The sequence below is a fragment of the Pseudopipra pipra genome, chromosome 16 (genome assembly GCF_036250125.1).
Source record: "Pseudopipra pipra isolate bDixPip1 chromosome 16, bDixPip1.hap1, whole genome shotgun sequence".
Taxonomy (NCBI): Eukaryota; Metazoa; Chordata; class Aves; order Passeriformes; family Pipridae; genus Pseudopipra; species Pseudopipra pipra.
In genome coordinates, this window is record NC_087564.1 from 16,275,143 (window position 1) to 16,293,990 (window position 18,848).

Consider the following 18,848-nt stretch of genomic DNA (forward strand, 5'->3'; position numbering starts at 1 on the left):
TGTGTTTGGGGTGTTCAGAGTCCCTGGAACACACCTCCCGCTCTGTGCCAAGCGCCCATGGCTCAGCAGGAGGAGCTGAGGTGGCCTGTGAGGGGCTCTGCGGGAAGGTCACGCAGTCACCAGGGGAGTGGGGGCTGTGTCTGCTTTGTGGGGAGCAGAAGCTCCCGAGATGATCCAGCTCCATGGGGGGAATGGCTGTGGTGATCTGCAGGGCTCAGGGCTTGGTCCTGTGTGCTGGGCTCTCCAGGACACCCTGGGGACCAACGGCCTGTGCCAGTGGGTCAGGGCCAGCTGGGGCACTGGCTCAACTCACAGGGCCAGCCTTCTGTTCTTTGTTAGCCAAGGCTGAAAGAAATAGCTACTGCTGATGGGGAAGGAAGGCCAAAGGAGGTGAAGTCCCTGCCCTCATCCTGCTTCCAGCCAGGTGGGACTGTGTGTACCTGGAGGCAGAGAGCAGGCACCTGGGTTGGGCCACTGCTGCTGGTTTTGTGCCCTTTTGGGTTATTTTTCATTGGTGTTTTGTTCTGTGCCAGCGGGCAGCAAGGTGGGGTTAAGGGATGGGAGCATCCCATGGTCACTTCTCTTGGCAAGTGGTGCCAGGCCCAGGAGCAGCGCCGGTGGTGGGGTGCCCTGGGGTGGGGGGTCACTGAGCAGCGTGTCGTTGAGGGGAGTGGGAAGAGGAGGGTGAAGAAATCGTTGGTGAGGTCAGGGAGAGCCCAGAGAACTGTGAGAACGTCACCCCAGAGGCACCGGGAGCGAGGGGGAGCCAGTCCAGGTCCCCGATTCCCGGGTGCCCGATTCCCGGGGCCCGATTCCCGGGGCCCCGATTCCCGGGGCCCGGTTGCCGGGGCCCGATTCCCGGGGCCCCGATTCCCGGGGCCCGGTTGCCGGGTCCCCGATTCCCGGGTCCCCGATTCCCGGGGCCCCGATTCCCGGGGCCCCGATTCCCGGGGCCCGATTCCCGGTTCCCCGTTGCGGTCCCGCCGTGCCCCGGCAGCGGGAGCGCGCCCCGCGCGTGCCCGGCAGCGCCCGCGCCCAACGGCCGGCGGCGCACGCGCAGGGGCGTGTCCGAGTGCGCCTGGCCCCGCCCCCGGCGGCGCGTGCCCCTCTCGGCTCCCATGGTGCCCCGCGCGCGCGTGGATTTTAAATCCTCGGGCCAATGGGGAGCGGCCGCGCGCGGTAACGGCCCGGGGGGTTTGAATCGGGGCTGTCCGGCACCGGCACCCACCGACCCGACCGACCGCACCGAGCCCGGCACCGGCACCCACCGAACCCGGCACCCACGCACTGACCGCACCGAGCCCGGCACGGCACCCACCGACCCGACCGACCGACCGCAGCGAGCCCGGCACGGCACCCACCGACCCGACCGAGCCGGCACCGATCAACCGGGACCGAGCTGAGCTGAGCTGAGCCGAGCCCAGCACCCACCGACCCGGCACCGACCGACCGGACCGAGCTGAGCCTGAGACCGGCACCCACCGACCCCCGCACCGACCGAGCCCAGCCCAGCCCCGGGCCCCGCCGCTGCTCCGTCCCCGAGCTGTGCTCGCACCCGCCGCTCCCCGGCACCGGGACCCGCCACTCTTCCGACACCGAGCTGAGCCCGGGCCAGGCCCCGCCGCTGCTCCGGCCCCGGCAGAGCCCCCCCGCAGTCCCGCACGCCATGAGCGCGGCGGGCGGGAAGGCGGCGCGGCCGGCGGCGCTGGCGGAGCCGCCCCGCACGGAGCCGGCCCGGGCGGCGGCGGCGGCGGGCGGGAAGGAGGTGCCGAAGGTGCTCGTGGACCCGCGCACCCGGCGCAGCTTCGTGCGCGGGCGGTTCCTGGGCAAGGGCGGCTTCGCGCGGTGCTACGAGCTGGCCGAGGCCGAGAGCCGGGAGGTGTTCGCGGGGAAGGTGGTGCCCAAGTCGCTGCTGGTGAAGCCGCACCAGAAAGAGAAGATGTCCATGGAGATCGCCATCCACCGTAGCCTCTCTCACCGTCATGTCGTCGGCTTCCAGGGCTTCTTCGAGGACGCCGACTTTGTCTATGTCGTGCTGGAGCTCTGCCGCCGCAGGGTAAGGGGCAGGGGCTCGGGGGGGCGGTGGGCACCGGTGTCCCTCGGGTATGGACCGTCCCCTTCCCCCCTGTCCTCCGGCACTGCCCCTGTCCTGTGTCCCCACCCCGGCACTGACTGAGCGTCCCCCGCAGTCGCTGCTGGAGCTGCACAAGCGGCGGAAGGCGCTGAGCGAGCCCGAGGTGCGGTACTACCTGCGCCAGACCATCCTGGGCTGCCAGTACCTGCACAGCCACCGCGTCATCCACCGCGACCTCAAGCTGGGCAACCTGTTCCTCAGCGACGACATGGAGGTGAAGATCGGTAAGTGCCCAGGTCGGGATGTGTTGGGGACCCCAGCCCTAGGACTAGCCGGCCAGGTTGTGTCCGGTCACACACCCCTCCTTCCTGTCTCTCCAGGTGACTTTGGTCTGGCCACCAAGGTCGAGTACGACGGTGAGCGCAAGAAGACGCTGTGTGGGACCCCCAACTATATTGCCCCAGAGGTGCTGGGCAAGAAGGGGCACAGCTTTGAGGTGGACATCTGGTCCATCGGCTGCATCATGTGAGTCAAAATGCCTTTGCAAGGCCAGGGGGGTGGGTGGTCCCTGTGGTCCTGGTCTTCTTGGCCCATCCGAGCTTTAGTGTGAGCCAAAGCTCCAGGTCACAGTCCCTGGAGCTCCTGGCTGAGCCCGGCTGCCAGCCAGCACCTGACCTTGCCTGTGCTCTGACGTGCTGGGGTGCTGTCTGTGGGCTGATAGGTCCTCAGTGTGACTGTCCCAGGGCATTTCCCATTCTTAACTGGAACTTCCCCCGCAGGGTGCTAGATCCCAGCTTCCCTTTCCAGGGAAAGGGAAGCACAAATACAAGTAGCTGTTAGCACTGCTAAGTGTCCAATGCTAAGTGTGTTCCCTCTGCCAGGAAAGCCCCCAGGTGTGCTTAAAAGAGGGTCACTTCCACACAGAATCTTGAGTCTCTTTTGCAAAACTGATGCCCTTTTGTCTGGGAACACCCAGGTACACTCTGCTGGTGGGGAAACCTCCCTTTGAGACTTCTTGTCTAAAGGAAACGTACCTCCGGATCAAGAAGAACGAGTATACCATTCCTAAGGTACGGTGCTTGCCATGGAGGATCCATTCACCTCACAGCAGTTCCCTGTCAGCCTCCTGCTGCACCCCCTGTGTCTGGCACTCGGTGGCTCTCATGTAACAGGGCAGTGGCTGTTACTGCTGGGTGGGGACAGTTCAGTCCGTGGTGGAGTGAACCTGTAAAGGTTCCTCCTGAGGAGCCAGCTGGTGTCCGCCCCCCGATCCAGCAAAAATCCAAGCTGGGCAGTTGGCACATGAGGGTGAATGGACACAAGCAAGTCCATGAGGTCTGGGCCAGGTCCCCAGTTCATCCCACTGCTGTTGAGCTGGTCTTGCTTAAGTCAGTTGACTTCAGGCTGTTAGGAGACAGCTCTCTGTGCTGCCCAATTCTGCTTCCCCGGGCTTGTGTCCTGTTTGCCTGATGCAGCACTGGAGCTCTGCTCCAAGCAGAACTTCCCTGGGTCGTGAATCCAGTTGGTCTGTCTCTAGTGCATGTCACCTACTGGCCTCTGTCTCTAAACTCCACCTGTCCCTCAGCACATCAACCCCGTGGCTGCAAACCTCATCCAGAAGATGCTGAGGTCCGACCCTGCCACGCGCCCGACCATTGACGAGCTGCTGAATGACGAGTTCTTCACCTCGGGCTACATCCCCAGCCGCCTGCCCACCAGCTGCCTCACGGTCGCGCCCCGGTTCTCCATCGCTCCCAGCGGGATGGAGCTCGGGCGGAAACCGCTGACGGCGCTCAACAAAGGTGAGTGTGAGTGCCAGTGCCTGTGTGCAGCTGGGCTGCAGTGCTGCACAGAGCCTGCCTGGCCTCCGGCAGCATCCAGAACCCTCAGTGTGGCACTCCCATCATCTCCCGATTCTCATGGAAACTCAGAGCATTTTGTGGTTGAGGGGGCTCTCCTTGCTCTGCCTGGGAACAAAGTGGGGAGGAAGTACGGCAGTAGCTGTAGCTCTGTGGCGATGAGCACAAAGGTGCACGTGAAGTTCTGCCTGAACATGAGGAAGAACTTCTTTCCTGTGCAGGCGGCACACACTAGAATAGGCTGCCCAGAGAGGGTGTGGAGTCTCCTTCCTGTGCCATGTGCTCTGGGATGATCCTGCTTGAACAGGGAGATGGGACCAGATGCCCCACTGTGGTTCTTTCCAACGTGACCCATTCTGTGTGTGTTGCCTATACCTGCCTTCGGAAACCTCTCCCTGGTCACAGCCTCAGAGTCTCCTTTCTCCTGGCCCAGGACTGGACAGCCCTGCACTGGAGAACTTGCCAGAAAAGGAGGAAGCAGCGGGACTGCGGGAGGTGGGAGATGCTGTCACCTGCCACCTGGCTGACATGTTGCAGCAGCTGACAGCAGTCAATGCAGCCAAGCCCTCTGAGAGAGTGGCAGTGAGACAAGGTGAGCCTGGGGCAGCCCATGGGCTTTGTGGGGTGCACAGCGTGTGGAAAACGTCTCCTAACAAGCTTCTTTCTTCTTGCAGAAGAAGCCGAGGACCCAGCCTGTATTCCCATCTTCTGGGTTAGCAAATGGGTGGACTACTCAGATAAATATGGACTAGGTAAATACTGTGGGGGTAATGCTTCAGGCTTTCCTGATGTCTGAAGGGGCTGGGGAAAGCCTGAATTTGGGTCTTTAATCACCACATTCCTGTGATGTGTCCAAGACCACTGCCAGGGATGTCACCAAATACCCAGAAAATTCAGAGCAGTGGTCACTGAATATCAGCCCTGGCCACTTCCAGGTGGACAGGGTTTACCTGTGCATGAGATGGCCAGGCTCTCCCCAGCCTGCACAGGGACCCACAATGGCAGCTGAGGCTGTTTCTGCAGCAGGTGATGCAGTAAGGGAGATGACAAATGCAGAGGTGAAAAAGTGCCTCCCAGAACTCCCACAAAGAGACCTGGCAGGGACTGGTGGGGTGCCTGTCGGGGGTCCCCTGGGGGATACAACTGTCTGCCTTTGTGTTTCCCACGGCTGGTGGGCCCCTGAGTTTGCAGCCTCACGGGGTCCCTTTTGGGCAGGTTACCAGCTGTGTGACAACAGTGTCGGGGTTCTCTTCAATGACTCCACTCGCCTCATCATGTACAACGATGGGGACAACCTGCAGTACATTGAGCAGAACAGCACCGAGTCCTACTTCACTGTGAGGTCCTACCCCTCCACCCTGAACAAGAAGGTCAGTCCTGGGGAAGGCAAGCCTGGCTGGGGAGTGGTGAGACTCCTGCCAACCTTGGGCTTTGGTGGCAGGGTGGGTTCTAGGGAGAAACATCTCAAACTGGGGGTCACCTGGCGCTCTTCAGGCTTCCTCTGGCTGGTGACACATGGCCCCAAGGACAGACACTAGCATCTCTGTTTCCCTCTACTGTCTGAGGCTCATTTATGAGCAGTTTCACAGAAATAAGTGCTTGCATGACTTGCGTGGACTGAAGTGTTCAGCAAACCGAGGCTGAAGTGTCACAGTCTGAGTTAACTTTGAGGATTTGCACAAGTTTGTGCAGTGGCGCCTCAAGCTGTGAAGGATGTAAGGAGGCTCTGGGACTGTGATGGCAGTCCCAGGGTCACCCTCAGCTCCTCACAGCCCGTCCCATCTGCAGATAACACTACTGAAGTACTTCCGGAACTACATGAGCGAGCACCTGCTGAAGGCAGGGGCCAACATCACACCACGGGAGGGGGACGAGCTGGCCCGCCTGCCCTACCTCTGCACCTGGTTCCGGACCCGCAGCGCCATCGTCCTGCACCTCAGCAACGGCACCGTGCAGATCAACTTCTTCCAGGTGAGGCCCTTCCCGGGGCTGTGGCTCCAGCTGCTCAAGGGCTCTGGCTGCACGTGGTGCTGCTGGGAAGGCATCAGGAGGTGATCACCTGAGCCAAGGCTTTGCCCAGGGAGCTGAGCACTGGAGGCTCCTCACTGCCTGTGCTGGTACCTGAGCCCCCCAGATGTGCCTCGCTCATGGAGAGGCCAAGCTCTCGAGCAGCAGGGAGGATGCTGCAGTCAGTGCTGAGCTGGCTGTGCCCCTTTGCTGCACTCTGAAGGAATTCTGCAGCAGGGCCTTGTCCCCATGCTGTGGGTGTGGCTGGGATGGCACATCCACAGGAAATGCTGTCCCTGAGCAGCATGGTGCTCAGGGTGATGACCGTGTGCTCTCTCCCCCCAGGACCACACCAAGGTCATCCTGTGCCCTCTCATGGCTGCTGTCACGTACATAGATGAGAAGCGGGACTTCCGCACGTACAAGCTGAGCCTGATCGAGGAGCACGGCTGCTGCAAGGAGCTGGCCAGCCGGCTCCGCTACGCCCGCACCATGGTGGAGAAGCTCCTCAGCTCCAAGTCTGGCTCGGGCCGTGCGAAACCCTCTGCTTAGACCTTGTTCTTGCTGGACTCAGCATCTGTGCCAAACTGCCCAGCTGGGGAGGGAGAGGTCTGGGAGCTTCCCTCCTGTGGCACAGCTGTGCTCCCACTCTTGGATATGGGCTCATTGCCACAAGGAAGCCCCTGTTGCTGTGGGAACAGTGTTGATCACTCTGACTGATGCCCAAAGCTTTCTTGATCCCCACTCCTAATGGAGTGGTTTTTTTAATCCCATACATAGTCTGTTTTTCTAACTTCCCAAAACCAAAAGCCTGGCTCCAAACCAGCCCTCTTGTTTGAGGCACCTGGGCCTGCTCTTGGGAGAGCAGAGCATGGGGAGAGCAGAGCTGTCACGTGAGGTGTCTGTATGTTGGCTGCGCCCTTGCCTTGGGCTTCGTTTCCTCTTGTAGAAGCTCAGGTAAGGTATTGAATGTGCCCAGGGTGAGACCGAGCAATCGGCCTTTTAATACTGAAACTACACAAAACCTCAACTTTTGTATATTGCATAACTTGATTAAAGATTGTTTGCCGCAGCGTCCAGCCTGTCGCAGTTCCCTTTGGTTTGCTGAGGGAGGGAGCAGCACCTCTGCCTTCCCCTGTGACTGAGAGCCATCCTCTTACCCTTCAGCCTGGGGCTGGGCATGCCTCTCGCTCTGCTCCACTTGACAAAGAGCAAGAGGGAAACTGGCAGAGGTTGATGGGAAGTGGGGAAGGGAATAAGTTGTTCTGGGAGATGCTCTTGGGAGCAAGGTGGGTGAGTTTACTTCTCCAGTGTTGGGGAACCTTCCCCTTTTGCAGATGCTTGGCTCTATTTTACCACATGGTAAAATTATGAGTACAGCATCAGCAGAAGTCATCTGCAGCAGACTCCTGCAGGAGCCCATTGACCTCCAGGTATTCTCCCCCCACTATTCCCTGCCAGCACCAACAGGTGCTTTCAGGCCAATTTATTTTTAAGCAGGACAAGCTTTTTAGTTTTTATTTTTTATAACATTTTGTATAAACATATTCTGAAAAGAAACCAGGTACAAACCCTATCACCTATGTAACAAAATCCCACATCCCAGCACCCACAGGAATCAGACTAAACTATTGCTGTTCCACAGAGGAACTTTGCCATGGGGCTTCATATGCCTGTGCACCCAGTCAATACTGGAGGCTGGCTCATGGGGAGCACATGCCCATGGGCATGCCACGAACCAGAGCACCCATGGGACTTGGGCCCGGGGCAGCAGAAGAGGCTGGGGGAGCTTCAGGCACAGCCCTGTGTTTGAGGGAAGGGATCCCTTGGGAAAAGTGAGTTACGCTGCTCAAGAACTGCTGTGTGACCTGCTCAGGGGCTCAGGCCTGGCACAGGCACAGACTGAAAGGGAGATAACCTTGTTCTCAGCCCAGCTGAGATTCAAACCTTCATTCAGGGGGCTGTGCTGGAGGCCCCCAAGTGCTGCAGGGCTGTGCCCTTGCAAGCCTGGATACAACAGGCCAGGTCCCCGTCGGGTGTGGCTGCTCAGCACTGCCTGGCTGAGCATAGCCCACAGTGGGGCTGAGGGCTCAGCTCCAGTGTCAAGACTGGGGTACTGGTCACAGCTCAAACAGCTGTGTTCCATGGCACAGGAGAATGCCCTGGACAAAGCTTGCTGATCCCCAGTGAACATCCCACTGTGACCAGTGCGGCCTGAGGGCCTCGCTGTGCCGGGGCATCACTGCCACTGCCCTTGGGAAAATACAACGGGCATTTTCCTCTTTCTCCAAGCACCCAGTCCACACCAGAGAGGTCTTTGTTCTCTGACTCACGTGCCTTCAGGCCCCTGAGTCTGACTGTGAGTGTTTGCGAAGGTGGGTGCCCAGAGGGTCCCTCTTGGGCTCAGGGGACCCCAGGCAAAAGCACAGTGCTGCCCTGTGCCCGCCTTTTCCACACTGTGCTGCTGGAAATGCCCCATATGCTGGGCACCCATCTGGCCCCAGGGAGAGGGAGAAGGACCCCCCAGAGCCCCCGGGGCTGTGGGCACAGGCAGGGAGGAGGGGCCGCAGCAGCCCCGCGGTGCCGTGTCCCCCTCAGGCGCCGTCACCCCGCAGCCCCTGGCAGTAGTAGGGGTGGAAGATGCGCTCGTGGGCGCAGACCCGCATGGCCCCGTGCGTGTGCAGCAGCAGCCGCGGGAAGCGGGAGGTGAAGTACTGCACAAAGCCCTCGGGGACTGAGCCCAGGGCTGCCCGAACCTCGGCTGGCAGCTCGTGGTAGTGGTGCTTCTGCAGGACAGAGGGTGAGGTCAGATACGGCAGGGACAGTGGGATGGCAGGGGCAGGGCACCAGGGTGACCGTACCTTGTTCCTCATGGCCCGCAGCAGGTCACGCACTGACCCCCCCTTGTAGGTGCGAAACTTCCTCAGGTCTGGGGAGAGCAGAAGAGACACTGAGCAAGGTGGGACACAGTGGGGCAAGGGGCTGCCACAGCCCTGCAGTGCCAGCACCACCCCCAGGTGCAGCAAACCCCGGCTTGGCTCTGCTCTCCCAAAGAAGGGATGGCACCTTTACCTGCCCTGGTTTTCAGCTCCCGGGCATGAGCAGGTGCCTCCCGGCCAGTAAAGGCATCCTACTACCTGTCTACTCCCTATCTGCTTCACCAGATCCAGGGGCAAGCCTGGCCTCCCCATGCTCACCCATCTGCAGTGGGAGGGAGATGTGCATCCTCCAGTTGGTTCTCACCACTGCCCGTGCCCCTGATTCCAGGGCTGACACGATGGGACCCTCAGCCGGCTCCTTCTCCACACGGTCGCTGACGTCCTGCATGCCCAAGAGCAGGGATGGGGTGGGTATCACACTGCCCTCACCCCACAGAGATTCAGCAACCCCCCCCACCCCTTCCAAAGGTAGCTCAGAATGAGCACGTTGACCTCAACACAGCCGTTCCCAGCATGTTTTTCAGAGCACACCTGTGTTCACTGCCAGTGGGACAGCACAGGCTCACCTGGAAGAACTGCAGCTGCTTCTCCTGACTCCAGAAAAAGGGATGCACAAGGACCACAGGGGCTGAGGGCCGGTGCTGGGGTTCAGGGCTGATCATCGCCACAATCAGCTCCCTCGCCACAAGCTTGTCTGGGGGCAAAACAACACAGCGGAGAAATCAACCCCCTGCCAGGACCAGGAGCTGCCCCTCGGCCCAGAGCTTCTCCACGGGGCCATGCCACTGGGGAAGGGTCTCAGCTGGGAAGGGTCTCACCGTGAGCCTCCTCTTGCAGGCAGCTCAGCTGGTAGGAGCCTGCCAGGATGTTGGCCTGGCGCCGCAGGCTGTCCCCAAAGGGGTGCTGCCCCCCCGACACCACGTAGTAGAAAACACAGCCAGCTGAGAAAATGTCCACAGCACTGGTCTGCAAAACACAGCGGGAAATGGCACCTTCAGGCAAAGGCTGAGGAAAGCCTTCACCTCCCACTTTTCCATCCTTTATGTGGACCATTGGCCGTTGGCTGCAGAGCTGCTGAAAAACACATTGCATGGGAGTCCCATCACCCCGGGTCCCTGTCAGGGAAGGGGCTTCCAGAGGCACAGCCAGAATTCAGGACTCCACAGTCTGATGGACACACTGGGGCTGCTGGTGTCCCACCAGCTGGGCAAACAGACCCCAGCCCGAGGGTACGGGAATCTGCCAGCCCCAGCAGGCACCAGTACAGCAGCTGCTCCCAGCAGGAATGGGATTCCCAGCACTGAACAGAGGAGCAGAAGCGTAACCTTGGCAGCAACCTACAGTCCCTCCAACCTCCCCACTCCGAATTTCTGAGGGGCGGAGCCCAACGAGACACCCTGTGAACACAACTGGGCACTGTGCCCTGAGGACAGGGTCATTGAGGCAGCCACTGACCGGGGCAGCCCTGGCAAGCAGCACAGTGCCCCTGTCCAGGCTGGCTCGGGCTCGTAGAGCTTGTCTTAATTGTGCACCCCAGCAGCGTGCACCAAGGCCACTGCCAGCGTGGACCACTGCCACAATGGGCCCAAGGAGCACCCAGGGCAGGGGCAGCCATGGCTCACTGACAGGGTTCTCCTTCGGGGCCTCCTGCAGCACCTCGGGTGCGATCCAGCCCTCGGTGCCAGGGATACCAGAGTGGAGACTGAAGCTCTGTCGTCCCCCCTGAAGCTTCTTGCAGAGGCCGAAGTCTGAGATGACAGCGCGGATCTGCCCGTGGCGATTTGGGGCAGAGATGAGGATGTTACAGGGCTTCAGGTCACGGTGGACTGGAAGAGAAAGTCTGTGGTGTCACCTGGCAGGGCTGGAGCAAACAGGGCTCTGCCAGTGCCCTGCACACTGTCAACCCCAACAGCCCCTGCCCGAACCCTGTAGCCTCAGTTGAGGATGGGATGCAGAGGGCCCTGCTGTCCCTTACCAATGCTGAGGGAGTGGAGATGGGCCAGCCCGGACATGGTCTGATGCAGCAGGGACACCGGGTCCAGCCCCCGGCGGTTGAAGCTGGGGCTCTCCACGTACTGGAACCACACAGAGGGAGAGAGAGAGGAACTGAGCCTGATTTACTGGGCAAAGGCAAGGCTGGCTGGGAGAGAGATGCCTCCCCAGGCTGACAGAGAGGGATGGAGACCAGCCTGTATGGAGGCTGTCTGTCCCCAAGGCTTTTGTTTCTAGGGCTCCCAGTGGGCCCCAGCAGCAGCCCCATGCCCAGGGCAGGCGGGGGGCTGGGCTCACCTCCTGCAGTGTGGCAGAGCAGAGCTCGATGGCGATGTAGTGGAACTGCCTGTCCTTCTCGGTGCAGAAGTAGCGGACGACGTGGGGGTGCTCGTCCGACTCCCGGAGCAGTTGGACCTCACGGTCGAGCAGATGGACACACTCGGGCAGGAGCCGCTTCACAGCCACATTCCGTCCCTCGAACTGCCCCCTGTGCAGAGAGTCCTCAGCGTGTCCACATGTGGCCCCCTAGCTGGAGCAGAGCCCAGTGCTGCTGCCCCATGCCCAGTGCCTGGTTACTGAGGGCCACAAGCCCAGCTCTGGGACAGATGTGATGAGGACCAGAAGAAAGGGAAGGTGGCAGCTTGTTCTCAAAAGTCCCTGAACCAGCAGCCACCACCTTGGGCAACAGCCACCTTGGTTCTGTCCCTGTGGCTCCCAATGGGAGCAGAATGGGGACAGGCACCTGGTGTCACCCACCTGAAGACAAAAGTTCCACCAGCTCCGTGGCCCAGCACATCCTTGGGGTTAAAAGAAACTTTCCCAACTACAACCAGGTCTGGTTCTGCATCTGCAGGGGAAGAGAAGACAGCAATCCTTCAGCCTCCAAGCATTAGTTCTGTATGGAGGACAACTAGTTCTTTACCCATCTGGCCATTTCTTGGGCCCTACTCTTATGTAGCCCACATTTATCCAGCAGCAGGACCAGCACCTCCTCCCATCCCAGCTGAGCTGCAGCCCTCTCATCTGTGGGCATCCCTGCTCCTGTTTTGGGTGACAGCATCTCCAGACAGACAGCCCCCACACCCTGCCCGTTCCTCCTGCACCCACCTGCAGCAGCCTCTGGGACAGCCAGACCTGGGCTCACCATCCCATTTGCCGGGTCCTCCAGGGGGGCCGAGGGGCCGGAGCTCTGTGAGAGCTCCAATGTGCTTCCTCGGTTCAGCCCCGGCTTCCCAGGCCCTGCAGGGACACCCTCCCCAGAGACCCGGCCTGGGAGCAGCATCTCCTGCTGCTGCTGCAGGAGCTGGATCTGCTCCTCCAGCTGTTGCTGCTGTGCCACGTGCTGCCGCTGCAGTTTCTGGAACACAAACGATGGGAATGCTCTGCTCCATGCCCGGAGTGCAGCTGGGGCATTGGCAGGGCTCGGCACAGCGTGGGCTCCACTGCCCCTCACCCTCCACTGCCACCACCACTCACCATGAGCAGGAGGAGCAGGACTCCCCCACCCAGCAGAGCTGTGCCAACACCAGCCATCACCAGGTCCCAGGTGCCCTCGGGATACACCTCCACCTGCTCCCCTGGTGCAGGGTCTGGCTGGAGCTGCCCCTCGCTGCGGACAGCCGGCTCCTCCGGGCTGCTCGGGGCCAGGAACTGCAACACACGCCCGGGGCTGGGTGACACCAGAGGGACAGACTGCAGGGCACTCAGGTTTGGGACTCCTTCCCTGTCCTACCCCATGCTGGGGACCCACTGCCCACTCTAAGCAGCCCAGACCCCTCAGTGACCCAGCACCCTTCACTGCTCACATCATCAAACACAGTCCTGGCAGGAGGAGCCCTGGAGATGATGGTTTCCGTGGTCTTCCTCAGGTTCTCCGGGAAGGCTCGCAGCATCGTGGTGTGGACCACAGGAGGCAGCTCATGGTGCCCTGTGGCAGAAGGGGAACAACCATCAGTTTGCTTCTGGTCACAGCATCTGTCCCTCATCTCTGCAGTGCCATGGGCACACCAGCAGCCTGGGCCCTCCCGGAGAAGGGGGTCACTTCTGATGGGACTCCCCAGCATGGGTAATGGTGAGCCCTGCTTCAAAGGGTCCCTGCCCGCCCCTGGGTGAGGGTGCCCAGTGGCCCTTCCTGGGGAGGGGACAAGGATGGGAGTCACCAAAGCCCCTGAGGTAACTCACAACCTCAGTCCCATTCACCCTACTGGGCAGAGCAGGTCAGGCTGTGCCCCCCAAAGAACACCAGCAGCTCAGGCTGCCCCCCCCCAGGCACCCTCCTGGAGCCAGGACATGGGGAGGCCTGTGCCCATCGCAGGTCCACACCTATGAGGAGCCACTGGTTGTGGAGCGCGGTGATGCTGCCCTGCGGGTACTTGACGTCGGTGCTGGGCGTGATCTCGCACTCCCCCGACTCTCTCAAGGTCACGTCGTCCGTGGTGGGGCCATCGATTCTGGCCAGTGTGATGCCCTGGGGCTGGGGGTGGCAGCTCATGGGGCACTGGCGCTGGGACAGGCGCCCGCCGTGCTCACCCCGAGCAGGGACACTCACCACCAGCGCCACACTGCCGTGCACCAGCGAGGTCAGGGCGTAGAAACTGGTCGCGTGCTTCCCCACGTAGAGTGCTGGCCTGCAGGACAGGGACAAGCATCACCTTCCATCCATCACAGCTCAGGGCGGCCAAGCACCGGGAATGTGAATGCCACCGTGCAGGAACCACGTACAGCAGCTGGGTCTTGGTGGCAGCAAAGTCCTTGACGGACTGGTAGCTCCACTTGAGGACATGGATGTCCTGTGATTGGAAAGTCAGGTAGCGCAGGGTCTCCATGGCCAGGTTGAGGTGGGGGATGCGGCGCAGGCTGTCCTGGTGCCACACGTAGATGCCGACCACGGGTGAGCCATAGTTCTGTGCCCACAGGACCTCCCCGCTGTCCTTGTCCAGGGTCACCACCAGCCCGTCCCCACTCGAGGCCAAGTGTGCCATTTCTGGGAGAGCAAGAGGGACAGAAGATGAAGCAGTGGGGCCATGTCCCGTCTGGTCATCTTTAGTCCTGCCACCAGCTGTGGGCTGCTGCCCCTTCTCCCCAGCAACTGGCGCAGCTGAGACCTGCTGGCCTGGCAGTGTCACCCCAGGGCCCCCCACAGCCAGGGTCCTGCTGCGAATGCGGCACCGGGGAGCTGGCTCCCGTGGCTCCCGTGGCTCCTGCAGATCCCACAGCTCCTACTCACTGTAGTGGCAGGACTCCTCGCACAGCGGGGCCGAGTACTCGGAGAAGGTGGCGTTCCAGCGCAGCTCCCGCGACTTGGTGTCGTACATGGTGATGACGTACTCTGGGCACAGGAGCAGGGCAGGAGGTCACCTCCAGTGCCCCATTCCTGGGACCAGGCAGGTGGTCAGGGTGCAAGGCTCCCTTACGGGTCCGGCCAATGTAGAGCAGGGGGCTGGATGGGCACAGGCCATCCCAGGCCTCTGTCGAGAGGGTGGTCTGCTTCTCCCCTGACTTGGGGTCCACGATGAACCAGGTGTCCTGCTTCTTCCCTGAGAAGGAAAATACCTTTTTTCTGAGTCCCCGCAGCCCTGCCCATCCCCGAGAGCACCCGCTGGGCTCCTGCCCAGCGCCCTCCATGACTCCCGGGAGCCCCTGGTTGACCCCTCCTCCCCAGGGCCTTCCATACCAGTGTAGAGCACCCCATCCGAGCTGCGGCACGGGGAGGACTGGACCAGCTCCGGGATAGTGAACGGCAGCTTCTGCAACACCCACAGAAGAATGGATGCAGGACCAGAGTCACCTCCCCCTGCCTGGTGAACCCCAGGGGGACATGGGATGCCCACAGCCCCCCAGCCTCACTGACCATCAAGCCTTCTTTGTTCTTTCCTCCCAGGATATACAGGCTGCCATCATTGGGGTCTGGAAGGAATGCCGGCCTGGGAAGGAGGAGACCCTGTCTGTCACTCCAGCAGTTACTGGGGAGGCTGCACACCCTGGGGCCTCCTGCTCTGCCCACCCGCCCACGGGGATGACACTCACTCTGCCACATAGACCGGCACCTGCAGAATGGGATCTGAAACAGAGAGTGAGAGGTGATGTCAGCAGTGCTCTGGCGTGCTGGACAGCGCGGCACTGCTGGCTACCCAGCGTGGCACTGTCACCCAGCGTGGCACTGCTGGCTACCCAGCGTGGCACTGTCACCCAGCATGGCACTGCTGGCTACCCAGCGTGGCACTGTCACCCAGCGTGGCACTGCCACCCAGCGTGGCACTGTCACCCAGCGTGGCACTGCTGGCTACCCAGCGTGGCACTGCCACCCAGCCCAGTCACACAGTCTGTTTGCATTTCAGACCCAGAACAGACACTGACAGAAGAAGCTCACCCATGCTTGGCTGTGCCTGGGGCTGGGGCTGGAGTGTTCCCCAGGGCTGGGCACTGCTGGCCCAGAGCCCATCCAGCAAAAGCCAGGTGGGAGGAGCATCCCCAAACCCCGGACAGAGGCAAGCTCTGGGAGCCAGGCTGTGAGCAAACCCCCACCTCAGTCACTACTCACCATCCTTCAGCGTCCACTTGATGTCCCCTGTGCTCTTGCTGACGGCGTGGAGGTTCCCATCCAGTGTGGAGACAAAGAGCAGTGTTTCTGGGACAGTCACAGCACCACCTTTGAGGCACTAGGACAGACACACCATCCTTGAGAGCTCGGCCAGAGTTGGGGACGAGCTCACAGCCTGGGTCCTCTGTGCAGCTCAGCCCCTGCACCCAGCACCCCACAGAGGTGGGGCAGAGCCCCACAGTCCTTCTGCTCCCCAGTGAGGTGAGACTGGGAGGGAAAGAATTTGCTTCCTTGCATCAGCATATTAAATCTGCTCATTCCTCCAGCTCCACCCACACAGGACATCACACAGCCTCACCTGTTGCTGGCTGCTCAGAGGTGCTGTGTGCCATAAACCCCTGGCCAGTGGTCCCAGCACTGGGGCAGCTGCACTCGTGGTGACTGGCACCACCACCCCCCGCAGTCTCTGGCCTCTGCAGCATCGCTCACATCCCACCAGAGCAGCCCCGGGGTGGGAGCAGACTTCCTCCTCCTCACCCCAGAGCCAGCTACCCTGGGTGCCTTTCTAAGGTGACATGAGCAGCCCAACTGTCAGCTCCTTCCAGAAACAAACGAGTCGGGTGACTTTTCATGCCAGAGGCAGGATGATTGCTCGGCCAGGCCTTCAGAGCTGCAGGTTTCAGCTACCTGACATTGAGGAAGTAATCGCAAATTCACCTGGGAAAAGGAGCTGCTGCTTCCACGTATGGCACCTGCACAGCGAGCGCCAGCCCAGCCAGTGGCACACACACCAGCCTCACCCCACTGGCAAACAGGGATCAGCAAACAGCGCCGGCACACACATGGCTCCGGCAGTCCCTAATGCCGGGGACTCGGGAGCAGCACCTGAGCTCCTGGCTGGCCACAGATCCAGCGTGGGAAGCCCAAGGACACCCCTCAGACCTGCTCCCCCCACAGCCCCTCACTGCTCTGGGAGCTGAGCTGGCAGAATCCGGCCTGAGGACTTGGCCAGGCTGTGGAGCAGAGAGAGGCTCCAGCCAGTGCCCACGTGTGAGCAGGTGCCCATCTGCAGAGCAGAACCCAATGGTACCAGAGTGGCTGTGGCACGGTGGGGTCAGGAGATTGCTCCAGGTGCAACAACACAGTCAGCACTCCCAACAGGAGCCAGGTCACCTGGAGCACACGTCAGCTCCCTCTCACTGCACCTCACACGAACCTCTCTGTCTCCAGTCCAGTTCTTTTATTTGCCTTTCTTCTTGCTTAATTTTCAGGTGAGGTCAGAGCAAGTTTTCCAGCCCTGACTTTGCCTAGAGGATGTGGTTGGGACAGGCAGGGAAGGGGACTGCTCCCCACTGCTGCTCCTCCAGCCCCTGCAGCCACACAGGGCTCTCAGGGACAAGCCAGGCTGGCAGACACGGGGCTCCTGTGGTGTGGCCACCTGCCCGGGGGAAACCGAGACTGCTGGGCCCCCCCGGCCATCAGTGCTGTCAGGGCTTTATGCTTCCTTCCCCCGGTGTGGTTTCTTCCATCTCTTCTACAAAATGTTGTGTTTTGGTGACAGGGCACTCAGGGAAAGGCCCAGCTGCCCAGCCTGCTCCCCACACACCACTGTGGGCAGAACTGGGAGCACTGGGTGCCTGGGAGCTGCCATGCTCCCTCTGTTTCCATCCCTGGCTGCCCCAGCGACCCTTCCGGCCAGCCCTAGCCCAGAAGTGTGCCTGTAGTTCCCATGGGATGTTCCCAGGACTGTGCTTTCCTGAGACTCCCACCACAGCACCCTGGAGTCTTCAGTGATGCTACTGGGGCCAGAGCTCAGCCATGAGCTCGGGGACACTCGCTTGCCCCAGGACAGAGGGGGACAGCCAGGCACAGACAGCCACAGGGCACCAGCATCCGCTGCTTCCTTCACTGGAGCAGCTCTGCTCATGTCATCCAAAGCCACTCTGGCACGCTGCCCTCTCCACTTGAACCGCCACCAGCTGCAGGACCTGGATCCGGCTCCGAGGGCACCACCCTGCCAGGCAGCAGCTCCGGGGCAGGACCAGGCAGGAGGGGGCCGAGGGCGCCCAGGGAAGGGGACTCGCTCCCGACCGCAGCCAGGCCCAGGGGTGGGGATGGAGAACAACCTCCGGGGCTCCCTCGCACAGCGGCGATGGCCACGGGACCCCCCACGCCAGAACTCTGGCCCCGCGGGCACCGCGGCCCCTTTGCCCACACCACGTACCCCCCTCTGTGTGCCGGACCCAGCGCCCACCGGTGTCACAAGCGGAGCTGCACCCACGCGGCTCGGGGACCCGCGGGGCCGCCCCTGCCCGCACTGTCACACCCGGGGAACACGAACTCTCGTGTGTCGAAGCCCTCCCGCAGGACACGCGGGGCACAGCGAGCACGGGCACCCGCGCAGGAACCACGCGGCCACCGCACTGTCCCCCTCGATCTTCCCTCCGCACTGTCCCCTCACTCAGCACTGTCCCTCCCCTCACTGTCCCCCTCACACAGCACTGTCGCCCCCCGGGCGCTGTCCCTCCCCTGCGCACCCACAGCTCCCAGCGCGGCCGTACCTGTGCCGGGGGCGGCAGCAGCAGCGGCAGCAGCAGCGGCAGGAGCCCCCGGAGCCCCCGGAGCCCCCGCGGCGGCGGCGCGGCGGGGCCGCCCATGTCCCGGCCAGGCCTGGCCGCGCTGTCGCCGTGAGTCAGCGGGGCCGGGGCGGGTCCCGGACGCGGCTTCCGCCCCCCCCGCGCTCCGCACACGCTCCGGGGCACCCCGGGCCCCCTCCCCGGTTCCCCCGCGGTTCCCGATCGTTGTCAGGCGCAGGAGGAGCCGCCCCCTCGTTCAGCGCACACCCCTCGCATCCCTCCCCCGGCGGCGGTCACCGCTCCCGTCCCGCCCGCCCGGACACCGAGCCGGGAAAAATTCCTCTCCCCAGTAACGCGAGGTAGCCCCGGCAGCCCTGCCCGGCGGTACCGGCACAGGACCCCGCACACCCAGAGCCGCTTCAGCCCAGCCCCGGTGCCGGGAGCTCTGCCCGAGGGACAGCGGGGCAGCGCTGGGATACCCCCCGTGAACTCAATATTGAACCCTGGACACTAAACCGAGCGGGACGTGCCCCCTGGCACGCTGGGAGAACGACAGAGCAGGTTTGGGAATTTATTTCTGTGATCCCTCTCTTGAACTGTCAGCGCTGGGGGTTTTTTGGGTGGGGGGAGAGGAAGTGCCTAAAGCCGGAGGCGAAGCCGAGCAGCGCCCATTCAGCGACAGAGGTGCGGCTGCAGAAAGCCCAGCACAGGGGCTGCCCCAGGGCACCTTTGGGGGCTGTTAAACGGGACTGTGACACCGCGACCAGGGCTGGGCCAGCCCAGCAGGACCAGGACAATTTTGGTGTAAAAGGAAATTAAAGTCTGGCTTTGGGCAGGGGGTGGAGAGGGACCATCCTGTAA

The 18,848-nt window shown here is 62.0% G+C and overlaps 2 protein-coding genes across 5 annotated transcripts; one reads left to right on the top strand and one right to left on the bottom strand.

Annotated features, from left to right (window-relative positions):
* Nucleotides 1-1,328: 1,328 nt before the first annotated feature.
* Nucleotides 1,329-7,019, top strand: PLK1 (polo like kinase 1). Its single transcript, XM_064673497.1, has 10 exons — nt 1,329-2,056; nt 2,190-2,358; nt 2,455-2,599; nt 3,051-3,144; nt 3,660-3,876; nt 4,367-4,525; nt 4,608-4,685; nt 5,149-5,303; nt 5,722-5,904; nt 6,286-7,019. The coding sequence occupies exons 1-10, from the start codon at nt 1,667-1,669 to the stop codon at nt 6,490-6,492; spliced, it is 1,797 nt and encodes a 598-aa protein (XP_064529567.1). The 5' UTR covers nt 1,329-1,666; the 3' UTR covers nt 6,493-7,019.
* Nucleotides 7,020-7,443: 424 nt separating this feature from the next.
* Nucleotides 7,444-18,197, bottom strand: ERN2 (endoplasmic reticulum to nucleus signaling 2). 4 transcript variants are annotated; one of them, XM_064673495.1, is made up of 22 exons: nt 17,973-18,196; nt 15,412-15,529; nt 14,898-14,931; nt 14,722-14,794; nt 14,545-14,617; nt 14,285-14,407; nt 14,098-14,199; nt 13,593-13,854; nt 13,420-13,498; nt 13,194-13,344; nt 12,677-12,798; nt 12,348-12,521; nt 11,979-12,228; nt 11,628-11,718; nt 11,169-11,358; nt 10,855-10,954; nt 10,536-10,705; nt 9,698-9,845; nt 9,446-9,573; nt 9,138-9,261; nt 8,802-8,869; nt 7,444-8,726 (listed from the first exon to the last, which is right to left on the bottom strand). In XM_064673495.1, the coding sequence occupies exons 1-22, from the start codon at nt 18,066-18,068 to the stop codon at nt 8,535-8,537; spliced, it is 2,868 nt and encodes a 955-aa protein (XP_064529565.1). In that variant the 5' UTR covers nt 18,069-18,196; the 3' UTR covers nt 7,444-8,534. The 4 variants fall into 4 exon arrangements, 3 of the variants coding, with proteins under 3 accessions (XP_064529565.1, XP_064529564.1, XP_064529563.1); XM_064673494.1 differs by having other exon boundaries at nt 10,506-10,705; XR_010434780.1 differs by having other exon boundaries at nt 8,657-8,726; nt 9,184-9,261; nt 10,506-10,705.
* Nucleotides 18,198-18,848: the final 651 nt, after the last annotated feature.

Coding starts and splice junctions, on each gene's coding strand:
- PLK1 (XM_064673497.1), top strand. CDS start 1,667: ATGAGCGCGGCGGGCGGGAAGGCGGCGCGGCCGGCGGCGCTGGCGGAG. Junction 2,600..3,050: donor TGGTCCATCGGCTGCATCAT/GTGAGTCAAAAT, acceptor GGGAACACCCAG/GTACACTCTGCTGGTGGGGA. Junction 5,905..6,285: donor TGCAGATCAACTTCTTCCAG/GTGAGGCCCTTC, acceptor CTCTCCCCCCAG/GACCACACCAAGGTCATCCT.
- ERN2 (XM_064673493.1), bottom strand. CDS start 18,068: ATGGGCGGCCCCGCCGCGCCGCCGCCGCGGGGGCTCCGGGGGCTCCGG. Junction 13,345..13,419: donor ACGGCAGTGTGGCGCTGGTG/GTGAGTGTCCCT, acceptor TGCCACCCCCAG/CCCCAGGGCATCACACTGGC. Junction 12,799..13,193: donor CAACCAGTGGCTCCTCATAG/GTGTGGACCTGC, acceptor CTTCTGCCACAG/GGCACCATGAGCTGCCTCCT.